The 15,263-nt window shown below is 44.3% G+C and overlaps 1 protein-coding gene across 10 annotated transcripts in view; it reads left to right on the top strand.

The window, feature by feature from the left end:
- SCUBE2 (signal peptide, CUB domain and EGF like domain containing 2) overlaps positions 1-15,263 on the top strand; it is a 106,691-nt gene that overhangs the window by 61,858 nt on the left and 29,570 nt on the right. For 8 of the 10 annotated variants that reach the window (XM_063710639.1, XM_063710640.1, XM_063710642.1 and 5 more), the window contains 8 exons: positions 3,230-3,346; positions 4,329-4,451; positions 7,840-7,956; positions 9,259-9,381; positions 9,803-9,919; positions 10,186-10,272; positions 12,285-12,389; positions 14,898-15,053. In XM_063710639.1, coding sequence (XP_063566709.1) covers positions 3,230-3,346; positions 4,329-4,451; positions 7,840-7,956; positions 9,259-9,381; positions 9,803-9,919; positions 10,186-10,272; positions 12,285-12,389; positions 14,898-15,053 — 945 coding nt within the window. The remainder of the gene's footprint in view (positions 1-3,229; positions 3,347-4,328; positions 4,452-7,839; positions 7,957-9,258; positions 9,382-9,802; positions 9,920-10,185; positions 10,273-12,284; positions 12,390-14,897; positions 15,054-15,263) is intronic. The other 2 variants (XM_055355416.2, XM_055355417.2) reach the window with 2 other exon arrangements.

Below are 15,263 nucleotides of genomic sequence, written 5' to 3'. Positions count from 1 at the left end.
AGTGCATGTCTCTCATCTGGGCATTCACCATCAGCGTACAATTCCCTTTGCCGCTCTCCTGTTGGGTGGATCCTATGTCTTGTCTCTCGTTAGTTTATCCGGCGAATGAGATAGAGGTATTTAAAAATTTGCATGCCCGAAAATGCCTTTATATTCTACCTGCACCCTTTATTGAGAATTTGGCTCAGTGTAGAATTCAGAGTTGGAAAGAATTTTCCATCACTGTTTTGAAGTTAGTGCTCCATTGTTTTCAAGAATGCAGAGTTGTTTTAGAAGTCTAAAATCATTTTTATTCTTGATCCTTTGTGTGAAACCTGTGAAAGCTTCTCTCTGAAAGCTTCCAGGATCTTCTCCTCCTTCCCAGTGATCTGAAGTTTTACAATAATGTTCTTTATTGTGGGATTTTGCCCACCTATTTTTAGTACTTTTCAATATGAACATTCAAGTCCCTTGGTTCTGAGAAATTTTCTTACATTCTTTTCTTTGATAAATTTCTTTTTCTTTCTTTTTTTTTGAGACAGAGTCTTGTTCTGTCACCCAGGCTGGAGTCCAGTGGTGCAATCTTGGCTCACTACAACCTCCACCTCCCAGGTTCAAGTGACTTTCCTGCCTCAGTCTCCCCAGTATCTGAGACTACAGGCACATGCCACCATGCCTGGCTAATTTTTTTTTGTATTTTTAGTAGAAAAGGGATTTTGCTATGTTGGCCAGGCTGGTCTCGAACTCCTGGCCTAGGTGATCCATCTGTCTCATCCTCTCAAAGTGCTGGGATTACAGGCGTGAGCCACCGCACCCGTCTTCTTTGATAAATTTCTTCACTCCATTTTCTCTGTTCTTTCCCTCCGGAACTCCTGTTAGCTGGCTGTTGTAACTCCTGGATTGACCCTCTAATTTTTTTTTTTTCTTTTCTCTCCCTTGTATTTTTATTCTTTTTCTTTTCTGTCCTTTGTATTTTTGTTCTACTTTCTAGGAGAGTTTTCATTTTTTTCTTCTAATCTTTCCACAGGATAAAGTTTTCGTTTTCATGTTTTAATTTTTCAAGAATTTTACTTTGGCCTTTTGTTTTAGGAACCTGCTCTTATTTCATGGATGCTTTTCTTGTCTCCCTGAGGAAATTATTTACGAGATTTTAACTCCTCTTCTGTTCTCTAGATTATCTTTGTTTCCTCCAGGTTTCTTTTTCCCTGTTGGTTTGATCTGGTGTATTTATTCCATATTAGAGGCTTTCCAGAAATGTCTAGTGATTCTTGATCGATTTTTCATATTTAATAGTAAAATACTAAAAAGCCAATTGGATATTCTATTGATTTGTGGGCTTCATGTTTGGGTGACGAGGCAGTGACTTAGCCATTTCATCTGGAGATCCTCCAATGCTAATATCGTTAGGTATTTTTGCTTGGGCAGGTCAATTTAGCTGGAGAGGAGTCCTTCAACCACCTGCCTGTAGGCTTGGCTGCTAGCATCCTGGGTTGCAGTGTTGTTTCAACATAGCTTTTTGGAACTTTCAATGGCTGTTATTTTAACATAGCTTTTGGAATTTTCAATGGCTTTAAATCTGCCAGTAGGGAGCTGAAGGAGTTGGGGGAAGAGGGATGAGGGTTAGAGATCTCTTTTTCAGGGTATAGACTTTCACCTGACGGTGACACCCTCTCCTCCTCTGCTATTCCTGGTGCCCTTGAGCTTGGTACCTCTCTGGTCCAGACTTCTCTGCTATAGCCAGAATAGGAGAAGGGTAGTCACATGACTATGTGGAGTTAAGGAGGAGCTCTGGAGTTTATCTCTTTCATATGTAGACTCTCCATAATCTTCCTGTTTTTAACTCCGTCCTCATTTCTGCCTCTAGAATAACTTGATACCTCCAATTCCTGAGTCTTTCTGGGATTCTGGGGCTCACATGAGTTTACCAGCTGTTGGCACCCCCTCTGCAGACTGCTAGGATCTAGCTTTCTTCTACGCCAGATACTGCTCTCCTGCTAACATGTCACTTCCAGAATGTTTGACATCGTTTATCTATTGTCTTTTCTTCTATTTTCTTTGTCCTTAAGGATTTAGACTTTAAAAAATCAATTTATTCTCATATTCGTGAGGTTTTGAAAGGAACAGAGATAAACATACATGTACTATCTGCATATTTAATTAGGATTAAGCTTGTTCCCTTCAGGGTTCCTTCTTTTTTTTTTTTTTTTTCTTTTCTTGAGACAGGGTCTCGCTGTATTGCTCAGGCTGGAGTGCAGTGGCACAAACATGGCTCACTGCAACCTTGACCTCCTGGGCTCAAGTGATCTTCCTGCTTCAGCCTCCCGAGTAGCTGGGACCACAGGTGTGTGTCACCAGGCCTCGCTAATTTTTTAAAATTTGTGTAGAGATGGGGGTCTCACCATGTGGCCCAGGCTGGTCTTGAACCCCTGGGCTCAGGTGATCCTCCTGCCTCAGCCTCCCAAAGTGTTGGGATTACAGGGGTAAGCCACCACCCTCGCCACCACCCCCCACCCCCAGCCTTTAAAGTGAGGTAGCTATGGTAGAAAAATCATGTTTCTGGGTGCCTAGATGCTAACAATTCAATGAGTGTTGAATAGCACTTGTCTATTACTTGGACTAACTGTATGAGATACAGAACTAGAAGGCTGTTTGCTTATTGTTCCTCATCTCCATAGTTGCGATTTAACAATTGTGGCTTATTTTTCACGTGGTTATGACAGGGCTTTCTCCTTTCAGGGAAAGTGAAACTTCAAATTTGAATAAATTGGCGGTTGCAAGGATGAAGTCAGTAGTCTACAACAAGGCAGTGGTTGGGGCGGCGATGCTTACCCACTCTTGCTTTGCCCATTACTCATATCGAAAGGAGAAGGTTCAAGATTAAGAAAGGACCATCCCCTTTGCCCTGTTCTGCAGTCACCTCTAGCCTGCCAGATGTGGTCCTACTTAGGTTGCTGGCTGCAGATCAGCAGGAACTTTCAGTGGCTTTAAATTTGCCAGTAGGGGGAGTGGCTCTGCAGATTGGGAGACATCTTTATCCCTCTGGTCACCCTGACAGTCTTCCTCAGAAACTAGAACTCATTTAGGTGGGTGGGAGAAGCTGCACCTGCTCTCCCTCTAGCCCATCTGCAGGTAGCAGAGACTTGGGGTATAACCATGAGTACCCCACCATGCTTCTTGGCTTCTGTGACCTTCGTCAGCTGTATCAGCACTTCTTTGGGAAGCTAATTGTCTTTTCTTACCTCCTTGCCAGAAACATGTGCTGTCAACAATGGAGGCTGTGACCGCACCTGTAAGGATACTTCGACAGGTGTCCACTGCAGTTGTCCTGTTGGATTCACTCTCCAGTTGGATGGGAAGACATGTAAAGGTAGCCTTCACCTCCCCAGGGGGGCTGGGTGCCCTGTTATGGAGGGAAGACCCATGCTGCTAACATATGGGGATAAAGGCAACATACCCTCCATATCCCACGTGACTCCAGATTTGCTTATGATTCATATCAATGGGAGCTTTTTCCCCCTGGGCTAGTGGAAGGTTATAATTGAGTAAGCTTAATTAGAACCAACACTTAATTACACTAATTGTTGAGGAGGTCAGCCTCTACAAGCATCAAATAATTCATTTCAGACAGTGGCCTTATTAGAAAAAGGCAGTTAAAGGAAGCATTCATTTGCAGGAGATAATATCAACATATCATACATAATAGCCTAGAGATTATTGTGTAAATAACAGTCAAGATGATTATCCAGAGGACTTAATGAATAACTGTACCATTAACTTTTACTGATGAAGAGCGACCCCAATGACTTGCTCATATTTCATGGGCAAGAGTACAAAGGATTAGCCCTTTAGCATGATAAAAAGTAGATAACCAATTGCCAGACGAAACTGGGAAAAGATAAGATTGAGTATCAGGAATCATTTTAAAACAATGAGGCTATTTGATCATTGTGTAATTTGCCAAAACAAATGCTCTAGTCCTTTATAGCTTTAATCATTAAACTTGAATACATAGTGTACTAGAGGGACCCATCTTACCTTGAGAGAGCAATACAAAGATGAGAATATAACAGGACGTCATCATTCTTTCCCAGAGTTTGTTTCCTTAATGCCAATCAAGGGCATCATAAGTCAGCGTTCTCAAGACGATGAAACACTTGTCTTTCAAAACTGGTTAAGCCACATAAGAAAACATGTATAAGGTTAAAAACATCAGCAAACATTCTTAAATGCTTTTGTGAGTCTTTTTCTTAATTTCAGAGACTAATGAACACACACAATGGCCCTTCAGGGAGTTATGGGAAATGAGGCAAGTATTGCTCTCTGATATGCCCAATGCTTTCCTGTTGCAGATATTGATGAGTGCCAGACCCGCAATGGAGGTTGTGATCATTTCTGCAAAAACACCGTGGGCAGTTTTGACTGCAGCTGCAAGAAAGGATTTAAATTATTAACAGATGAGAAGTCTTGCCAAGGTATGTGCTGAAAACATAGCTGTGCTGCACAATGGCCCACAGGTTGGAGCAGAGAGAATGTAGCACCCTCCTGGCAGAGACTGGCTTATCAGGCTTCTTGACAGGGCCACTAATCCAATCTCCATCCTAGGCTTTACTCATTTCATATATTAGGTAGAATAAAAACACTGATGTAGCTCACAGGTGTATTTGGAAATTAAGCTGTTAATGGTTAGAGAACACCTTAAAGAACCCATTGATGTGATGACAGCAGAGCTCACTGCTAGAAACGGAATGGAAAACAGAATGCAAACGGGCTTCCAGTGGGGTGTGGAGATTATGAATAATTTTCCTTTTCTAAAATTTCCTTTAATGTGATTGAATTTATCACAAAAGTTGGTGGCAAAAGTCTGTAGATTTAGTTAACATACCTCCCTAGCAAAAACTTGGAGTTAACCCATGATCAAGATTATGTACCAATTGGTCTCTTTCTTACAGCAGTTGTTTTTTTTTTATTTTTTAATTATTTATTTATTTAGAGACAGAGTCTCACACTGTTGCCCAGGCTGGAGTGCAGTGGCATCATCTTGGTTCACTGCAACCTCCGCCTTCCTGGGTTCAAGCAATTCTCCTGCCTCAGCCTCCCGAGTCGCTGGGATTACAGGCATCTGCCACCACGCTCAGCTAATTTCTGAATTTTTTTTTTTTTTTTTTTTTGAGACAGAGTCTCGCTCTGTCACCCAGGCTGGAGTGCAGTGGAGGTATCTTGGCTCACTGCAACCTCCGCCTCCCAGGTTCAAGCGATTCTCCTGCCTCAACCTCCTGAGTATCTGGGACTACAGGTGCGCACCATCACACCCGGCTAATTTTTGCATTTTTAGTAGAGATGGGGTTTCCCTATGTTGGTCAGGCTGGTCTTGAACTCCTGACCTCATGATCTGCCTGCCTTGGCCTCCCAAAGTGCTGAGATTACAGGTGTGAGCCACTGCGCCTGGCCAATTTCTGAATTTTTAGTAGAGTCAGGGTTTCACTGTGTTGGTCAGGCTCGTCTCGAATTCCTAACCTCAGGTGATCCGCCCTCCTAGGCCTCCCAAAGTGCTGGGATTACAGGCGTGGGCCACCGCACCTGGCCCCGCACTTGTTTTAAACGATCAGCCTTTGATCTTTGAAGAGAGGGAAGGCAGAGAGGGAGGGGGAGGGCTTGTGGGGAGGAGATGCTTGTTGATCCTTAGAGAGGATTTCAGACCCCTTCTCAAACACATCCTTCCCATATAAGGGCTGCAGCAAGGAGACTTCTCTAGGTAGCAGTTGTTGTTAGTATTAGCAGCTGTTTTGGGTGGGGGAAAGCTGTTTTCTATTTTTAGATGAGCATCTTCCTTTTGATATGCAGAAGAAGTTCTCAGGAAAGATGTGCTGTAATGTATTCTTGCTCCATTTTTGGGAATAAGGACTAATTTATTTTGTTAGAAATCTCAGAATTAGGCTGGGTGTGGTGGCTCACACTGTAATCTCAGCACTTTGGGAGGCTGAGGCAGGTTGATCACTTGTGGCCAGGAGTTTGAGACTAGTCTGGCCAACACGGCAAAACCCCGTCTCTACTAAAAATACAAAAATTAGGTGGGGACATGGTGGAGGGCGCGGTGGCGGGCACCTGTAATCCCAGCTACTCAGGAGGCTGAGACACCAGAATCGCTTGAACCCAGGAAGCAGAGGTTGCAGTAAGTCGAGATCATGCCCACGCACTCCAGCCTGGGGGATAGAGCGAGACTCCATCTCAAAAAAAAAAAAAAAAAAAAAATCAGAATTAAATAAAAATCAGAATATCAGATTTCATCTTAGATAACAAAGATGTATGTAGCATTACCTTTTTACAAAAATATTATGGTGTGATGTTTGTTTTGTTTTTCTCTTGGTTTGTTCTTAATGCATAATTTGTCAGGCAGTTCAAATATATTCCTCTTTAAATTCAGTAAGTTAATTCCAGATAATTATTGTGTGGTTTTCTTCAGTTTGACTTGGAAAGCAAATTTGCTGTTCCACATAATGTTTCCTAGTGTATAGAGCAGGCAATACTGTTGAAGCTGTGTAAACACATTAAAAAGGAATTAGAAAAGTGATCTCATTATTTTTGGCAAAGCAAAAGCCCATACTGAGCAGCCAGTCAGCTACTGAACAAGTGCACTTTCTCGACAACTGGCTGATATTAATAACAGATTTCATAAAATGGCATCAATTCCTAGGGAAGAAACTAGGTTTTTCTCATTTTTCACTGATCGGTCTTGGTAGAACAAATATTTGCACAGAACAAATTTACTGAAGAAATGCCAGGATTTCTGGGAAAAGCTAGGGATGAAGAGGTTTTGCAAGAATTTGCCCTTTTTTATTTTGCTTTTTCATTCTTCCTGTTCCTTCCACATTTTTGCTTTTTATTAACATAGTTTCTCATGGCACACTCGGAGTTGAAAAAAGTGGTCTAGCAGTGGTCTAGTTGGCTTCGACTGAGTGCGGCACTGGTCCTGGTTTATCCATTTGGAGACACAAGTCGTAACTATGTTAAAATCCTCCAGAGTTCAGGGAGTGAAGCACTCAAATTCCAGCCTACAAGAAAGAGGTTGAGGGCCAGACCCAGGGAAAAGAGATGATGAGATGGACAAATGCAGCCTCCTGAGGCTGCTGTGCATGACCCCCGCTGCAGCCAAGGAGGCTTCCACACTGAACCAGGAGGCTAGCAGACGCATGGGACTGGCACATAGGGGAGGAGCAAAACCAAGGCATCGGCCAAAAGGATCCAATGTAGAGCTGAACTACCACATTTCAGGGTCTGCAAAGAGAAAATTAGTGAGGATATTAGTATTAATGCGTTCTTTCAGTGCAGAGGGCATTAAAACCTAGGATTAACTGGCCTCTTGGGGCCAGAAGACTAATTCTGAGAAAATAAGAAAGGGATGGGAACTAGATTTACCTCCAAACCAAGTGTTTTCTCCTTTCAATTTGCCATAGTTAATAAATTAATATTGCTGTTTTACTAATAGTTATATGACAATAAAAATGCATAGCTAGCACCTGTAGCTTACAAAACCCTTTTTAGGTATGTTATCCCATTTGGCTTCATTTAAACATTTTAAATTAGCCCTGCAAGTACGCATGGGTGAAAGAGACCAACTGAGTTTTAAGGGAAGTGCAGTTTGCAACAGAATGTGGAAATGAGGGCCGCGGCAGTCAGTATACTTCTTGTGGGCTGCTCCACGCTTTCTTTAACACAAGTGAGTGAGGAAAATGGATAGATAATGTTTTTTACCCTGTGTGTATTGTTTTTGGTGTTGGTCAGCAACTGGTATTTATCATAAACCTATTCTTCACTCATCCCTCAGAGTGGGTTTCAGCTCCCCTCTCCCTTTGACCATTACAGATGTGGATGAGTGCTCTTTGGATAGGACCTGTGACCACAGCTGCATCAACCACCCTGGCACATTTGCCTGTGCTTGCAACCGAGGGTACACCCTGTATGGCTTCACCCACTGTGGAGGTGAGCAGACTGCCCCTGTCAAGTTGGGAGGGGAATGAGGCTGGGCCTGGAGGGGAGCAGGGCCTACCCCTGAGGTTTGCTTTCCTACATTGGGGGATGAAAGGTACATTGCAGTCCCTGAGCAATAGCGGTGAGTCCCTCAACTTGAGAGAAGGATCTGCTACAGGAAATTTCCCCACATGTATCCCTTTAACACACCGAGTGTGAAATGGAGCAGAGAGAAGAACTGAGCTCTTCCACCTGTGAATTCTCTATCGACTTGATTGACTTTCGGCTGTATTCAGAGTGGAAGGGTATCTCAGGAGCTGATACCCTATCTATTGGAACATCTCAGCAGATAGTAAGGTCACAGTCCTCAGAGAGGCTTGGGGGGCACCCACCAATTCCACAGCCCTGCTGTGCATAGGAACTGGCTGCAAAGCCTTGGTTTGAGTCCCACAACTAGGTCTTTGAGCTGGAAGCAGAACTATGAAGTTTCTCTCTCCACTCTGTGCCCATTTTGCAAAATGTTCTCATGTCTCATAACCTCATGGTCAAGCAGGCTATGCCATAAACTGGATTTGTTACCAACTAACTCCCACTCCACTCCCCCAGCCATCAGATTCACCCAGCAATCTTTGAGAATACAGGTTCAGATTCCAATTCAGAATGTCTAGGGCTTCCAAGGTCATCTTCCTGAGGATCTACAGGATTTGGGAACCACTGGCTTAAATACTTCCTGCCCAGTCCTTGAGTCTTGTGCTTTAGAAGATTGGATATGCTGGGCGTGGTGGCTCACGGCTGTAATCCCAGAACTTTGGGAGGCCAAGGCGGGCGGATCACCTGAGGTCGGGAGTTCGAGACTAGCCTAACCAACATGGAGAAACCCTGTCTCTACTAAAAATACAAGATTAGCCGGGCGTGGTGGCGCATGCCTGTAATCCCAGCTACTTGGGAGGCTGAGGCAGGAGAATTGCTTGAAGCTGGGAGGCGGAGGTTGCAGTGAGCTGAGATAGTGCCACTGCACTCCAGCCTGAGTGACAAGAGCAAAACTCCATCTCAAAAAAAAAAAAAAAAAAAAGAAAAAAAAAAGAATGGAGCTCGAGAAAGCCCTATTGAGCCTCCTGCCAGGAAATTTGCTGGGTGGGGAGTGGGGTGTGCAGTCAGCTGGTGCCGAGCGCTCATGCTAAAGGCATTCAGTATCTTCCTTTGGTTAGTGAGTTTCAACCTTGTGACTCCCCTGCTGCTCCTTCCTCAAGGGAGGGACCATGTCAGCCCATTCAGTGACAGGCTGCTATGACAGGAGAGTATTTTGTTCCACAGACACCAATGAGTGCAGCATCAACAACGGAGGCTGTCAGCAGGTCTGTGTGAACACAGTGGGCAGCTATGAATGCCAGTGCCACCCTGGGTACAAGCTCCACTGGAATAAAAAAGACTGTGTGGGTAAGGGGAACTGAGGCACAGACTCAGACAGCAGGCTGGCCACTGGCCCAGAGGCAGTGCAGCTCTGCGTGCTCCCACGTCCCACCTGACCGTCCCTCCACTAACTTCCCCACCAGCTGCAGCAACTGTTCTTTAAATAGTTCAAAAACAGGAGATACTTTGCAGGATCTTTGGTGTTTCCTTCTGTGCTTCTGTGTAGGTTGGAACTCACTTCTGTTTTCCTGGTTGCTTTTCTGCATGAAGAAATGGCATATCAGGGGCTCCTTTCCATTGGTGGGAAGAAGGCCTAGCATCTATGTTCTGTGCCGGGCATCAGCTCTACCTTCTTTTCTTGGGGCCTTTGGTGCATGGGACTCAACCATCCTTGTCACACTTGGAAATGTCCTTCTCTTTCTGTAAGTGTCTGTTTTGTCCTGTCTAGAAGTGAAGGGGCTCCTGCCCACAAGTGTGTCACCCCGTGTGTCCCTGCACTGCGGTAAGAGTGGTGGAGGAGACGGGTGCTTCCTCAGATGTCACTCTGGCATTCACCTCTCTTCAGGTGAGTGGGGCCCAGTTCCCGGGGCAGGTCCTCACGCTGGGGCCAGGCCTCTCTGGCCTCCAGGTGTTAGATTCCCTCAAAGGGCTTCCAGGTCCTCCGCCAGATGCCCCGACCACCATGCTTTGAGAGGTCCATGCTTCGAGACCCCATATGCTGGGCATTTTTCTAGTGGCCCATGTGGAGTGGGGTGGGGGGACAGTTTAGCTGCTACCAGGATAGTCTGTGACCTTGCTTATGCATTTGACAATTCACATTCTGTCTGTCAGGACTGCAAGGGGCCTACTCTGTCACCTGCGGCTCTTCCTCTCCTCTCAGGAACAAACAACAAAAATCAAATGACTCTGCTTTTGGGGGTAATTACCAAATCTGCGTGTTCTCTCTGGGGGCTCACTGTGTTCAAGGGGCTTCATTCATGGGGTGCTGTTCTTGGACGTTGGCTTTGTTTTTTTTCTGTTAATTTCCTTGATGCTGTGAGCATGTTCCAGGGTGTTGTTGCCTGCAGTCCTGGTGCCCGGAATGTGACTCTCCCATGTAACAGATACTTACTGTGTGGCCACTGTGTGTTAGGAGGCTGTGGTCAGCCCTGGTGGGTCATCATCCTGGGCAGAGGCCCACAGAACCCCAGGACCAGCAGGCTGTACTCCAGAGCACCTCAAAGGCCCAGGGAATGTGCCTGGGGCACATGGTGTGGATAGAAATAGGCAAAGCAGGGGCAGCAGGGATTCTGTGCCGAGAAAGGGGCCCAAACCCTTTCCTGTTTGTCAAAAGATGAAGAATGAAATCCAAGGTTTTTAGGAGGCTGTGTCCTCCCGGATATAGACGCCTTTGTCATTATGTCATCAGAACACCTGAATGAGGTTCATATTACATCCTGATGTTCATATTACATATATGAGCAAAGCTAGAGACTCAAAGCAAGACAGTACAGCTTGTATGTGTTGACTGAGCAATTCAAATATGCCAGCTACCATAGTACACGTATTAACTGACTTAAGCCATACTACAACCCTCTGGGGAAATTTTACTATTATTCTCATTAACCGGATGAAGAAACTGAGGCTCAGAGAGGTGACATAACTTACTCAAAGTGGTTTAGATAAGAAATAGGGGAGCTGGGATTTGAACCCAGGCAGTCTGGGTCCAGAGTCTCAAGCACTATCCTTCACTGCCCCTTTCAATGCACGTTTGGACTCAGCCAGGGCATACATCATGGTCTGTTTCACCAAATCCCTCAGTGACAGTTCCTTGGTGATTTGGGCCACCCCAAGGGGAGGGCAAGCACATAGCTAATGGCTATGCAGTTATTACTATGTACCAGGCAAGGAGCTAAACATTTTCCTTTTTTTAAATGCATTATCTCATTTTATCTTACAACAGCCTGGTAATATAGGTACTATAATTATGCCTATTTTACAGATGAGGACACTGAAGCTTAGAGAGATTAAGTAACTTGCTCAAGTTCTCACCACAACTTAAAAGAGCTGTAGGACATTGACTCCAGAACCTACCGTATGGTTAAGACTGACTGACCCTGGGAGGAGAACAGAGTTTTGCACATCGGGCCCTCGAAGTGGGACCCTCACTCCCTCTCAGACCTCAGAGCCTAGCCATGTTTAGTGAGTGCTGTCTGTGTCTGGAACAACAACTCCGTCAGCCCTGTCCTCCCACGACGGGCTTGTTTAGGAAAATCTGCCCTTCACCATTTCGCCAAACGGGCTTATCCAGATTTGAACTGGGGGATTCTGGCCTTTTTTCTCAGGAAGGCACAAAAATGACTTCATGTTCTATTTCACCGTGGAGGCTATTTTTGACCCTCAGTTTTAGATAGATAGGTAGGTAGGTAGGTAGATAGATAGATAGATAGATAGATAGATAGATAGATAGAGATAGATAATTTTTTGTTTTTTTTGAAATGGAGTCTCATTCACTCTGTTGCCTAGGCTAGAGTGCAGTGGTGCAATCTCAGCTCACTGCAACCTCTGCCTCCTGGGTTCAAGCAATTCTCCTGCCTCAGCCTCCCGAGTAGCTGGGATTACAGGCTTGTGCCACCATGCCCGGCTAATTTTTGTATTTTTAGTAGAGATGGGGTTTCACCATGTTCGCCAGGCTGGCCTCTGTTATATTTGAACACTGGATTTGCCTCTCACATGAGGGGGTAACTGCAATTTTAGGAGGCTCCTGGTGGCCCCAGTCCAGGGCAATGGGCACTCCATGATCCAAGCCACTCTTAGCCTCAGGGTAGGAGAGGGTCTCAGGGTGTGCTGTGTGTGGTGGGAGCCGCCAATGGACAGCTTGCTGCTTCCCATCTGGTGTCTCCATTCCTTTGCCTCTGAAGGTAACATCTCTCACTTGTTTCTTTCTGAAGATGTCGCCACCATCAGGACAAGTGTAACCTTTAAGCTAAATGAAGGCAAGTGTAGTTTGAAAAAGGCTGAGCTGTTTCCCGAGGGTCTGCGACCATCACTACCAGGTATGGAATCAGATGGTTGGTGTAGGGAACTTGCCTGCATGTGGGAAGGGGCCTGCAGCCAGCCAAGCTGGAGGTCCATGGGGGCCAGGGGCTGTCCAGCCGATCCAAGCACACTGCAGATGGAATTGAACCATCCAGAACTTCCAGGGACTCATCCCAAGAGGAAGAAGAGCATAACCTAGCATGCTTGTGTAGTTCTGGGGTCACACTTTGGGGCTTCCTTTGCATGGTATAGTTGGTGAGGCTCTGGGGAAACCCACGAGTTCACAGAAGTCAATAAGGGCTTCAGATGAATTAGCAATTTGTGATCATATTGGGTTAAATTTTCTAGATCTCAGATTTTGCTTGAAATATAAGCCAAAGAAATGAAAAAAGGTTTGGCTCAGAAAGGATAACTTTGATGAACAAAGATCTAATATCCAGCCTTCCTGCTGGGTCTAGTTTTTGGAAGCGGTGACCCCATTGGCTTCAGCAAAGCAAATACCATCCAAGTAGAACTGGCCTTATTGAGAAGAGCAGAATCTAACATTCCTTTTTCTTTCCCAGCACACATTTCCAGTATTATTTTATAGAATTCTTTTGGAAATTAAAAATAAAAAGGATCAGGATTCATGTATTAGGGAGGCTTCTTTTCCCAATCTACTCTCAAATCACACAGACAAATAAACCTAAAGCTCACTCTAGTCACTTTTGACTGCCTATTTTAAGTAAGTAATTTTAAGAAACTTGGTACCTCCATTTGATGGAATATTATGCAGCTATTAATTCTATGTTTTCAAAGAATGTTTAATGACACAGGAAAATGGTCTTGTTATAATGCTGAGATGTAAAGCAGGAGAGAAACATTTTGTATATCTAATACAATCCAAATTGTGTAAGAAAAACTGTGGTAGAAGAAACAAAAAGAAAACTCACCATATCGTTAGTAGTGGTTACATCTGGGTGGGAGGCATGGGTAATTTTAATTTTTTTTCTGCATTTGCCAAATTAACCATAGTGAGCATTTATACTTTTAAACCTCAGGTGTGGAGGGAGGGGCCATTGCTTAAAAATAGATTTGAACCAGTCGTGGTGCCTCATACCTGTAATCTCAGCACTTTGGGAGGCCAAGGCAGGCAGATTGCTTGAGTTCAGGAGTTCAGGAGCGGCCTGGGCAACATGACAAAACCCCATCTCTACAAAAACTATAAAAAAATTAGCCGGGCCTAGTGGTTTGTGCCTGTAGTCCCAGCTACTCAGGAGGCCAAGGCGGGCGGATCACTTGAGCCCAGGAGGTTGAGGCTGCAGTGAGCTGTGTTGACACCACTGCACTCCAGCCTGGGTGACAGAGCGAGACCCTATCTCAAAAAAATGAAATAAATACAATGATAAAAATAGACTTGGCCTATAGTTTACTTAATGGGATTGTACTAGTGTTAATGTCTTAGTTTTGATAAATGTATGATGTTAACGTTAGGGGAGAATGAGTGAAGGTTATGTGGGAACTCTATACTATCTTAGCAACTTTTCTATAAATCTACTTATTTCAAAATGAAAAGTTAAAAAAATATATATGGAAACATCGAAAGGGAAAAAGATTTAAAATGAGAATCTGTTCAGTTTAAGATTTGAAGTTACCCTTTTGAAAAAGTAAGATAAATCTTTAGGGGAAAAATGTAGAGAAGAAATAAATTTGCCTCCTTCCTGTGGCCCCTGTTGACCTATGGCTTGAATGTCCTTGTAATGTTAAAGAAGAATCTGATACAGGTAATACTTCATTTCAGTAAAGATTCTGAAATAGAGACAAATTCATGGAGCGGATGATATGTGGACCTGCTCTTTGGTGAGGGTTAACAGATTCACTGGAAACCATGGTGAGAGGGGAGACAGCCAAGTCAGGAAGAAGGATGTGCAAAGCCCTGTCATGCAACACTTCCACTCTCATCCTAGATGCCTTCATGATATTGTTTGGTTCTGTTGATGCTTTTGTACCATTTATTGCTCCTGGTTATTTAAAAATGAGACATCACTGCTGACGGGTGTTCCAGCTTTCCTTTCAGGTTAGAATGACTCCAAGGTCAGTTTGCCTGAAAGCAGTAGTTGGTTTCCTTTCCACTCTTGTGCTCATTCCTTATTTGAAGCCTCAGCCCCTGCTCGGCACATCCAGCTTTACGCAAACCAACTGTGAGAATGTAAGCACACGTTAGCAAACCGTCAGTAAGGAATGCAAGACAGTCCCTGGTTCTTGTCTTCCACATATGTGGCTAGTCAGTCGGAAACATCTCCCATTTATTCATGAAAAGAATTTTCAAGAGCTAAATTGTAAAGTTATATAGGAGGCAATGCTAGCTCTTCAACATTAAAATGTCGTTGTGCTCCGAGTTAAGGGCTTGCAGTGTCTTGGCATCTGGAGAGAATCACTTAGGCCCTTGAGAGTTGTTTTAATGAAATGTTTACTGAGCTCTAGCAAATGTTCAGCTGAGTGCTTTGCCAGGATTTGGCTTCCGATAATTTTGTTTCTTCATACAGAGAAGCACAGCTCAGTAAAAGAGAGCTTCCGCTACGTAAACCTTACATGCAGCTCTGGCAAGCAAGTCCCAGGAGCCCCTGGCCGACCAAGCACCCCTAAGGAAATGTTTATCACTGTTGAGTTTGAGCTTGAAACTAACCAAAAGGAGGTGACAGGTTGGTTTGAAAACAGTCTGTATTGCCAGGCTTCTCACAGCTTGCTCCTTATTTCTTTGCCTTTCACTTTTTATCATTCTTGGGGGAAAAATAATGCAAACACTGAAGTATCTCCTGTTTTTTTTCACCCCGAAACTAAACTGAATTGGTTTGGAACCTGATGGTTTTCTCTGCTTCATAAAAACCCAAAGCTACCATTTTGATCCACAA

Source organism: Gorilla gorilla, chromosome 9 (genome assembly GCF_029281585.2).
Source record: "Gorilla gorilla gorilla isolate KB3781 chromosome 9, NHGRI_mGorGor1-v2.1_pri, whole genome shotgun sequence".
NCBI lineage: Eukaryota > Metazoa > Chordata > Mammalia > Primates > Hominidae > Gorilla > Gorilla gorilla.
The sequence above is the reverse complement of the archived record's forward strand: the minus strand, read 5'-3'. Positions and strand labels throughout refer to the sequence as shown.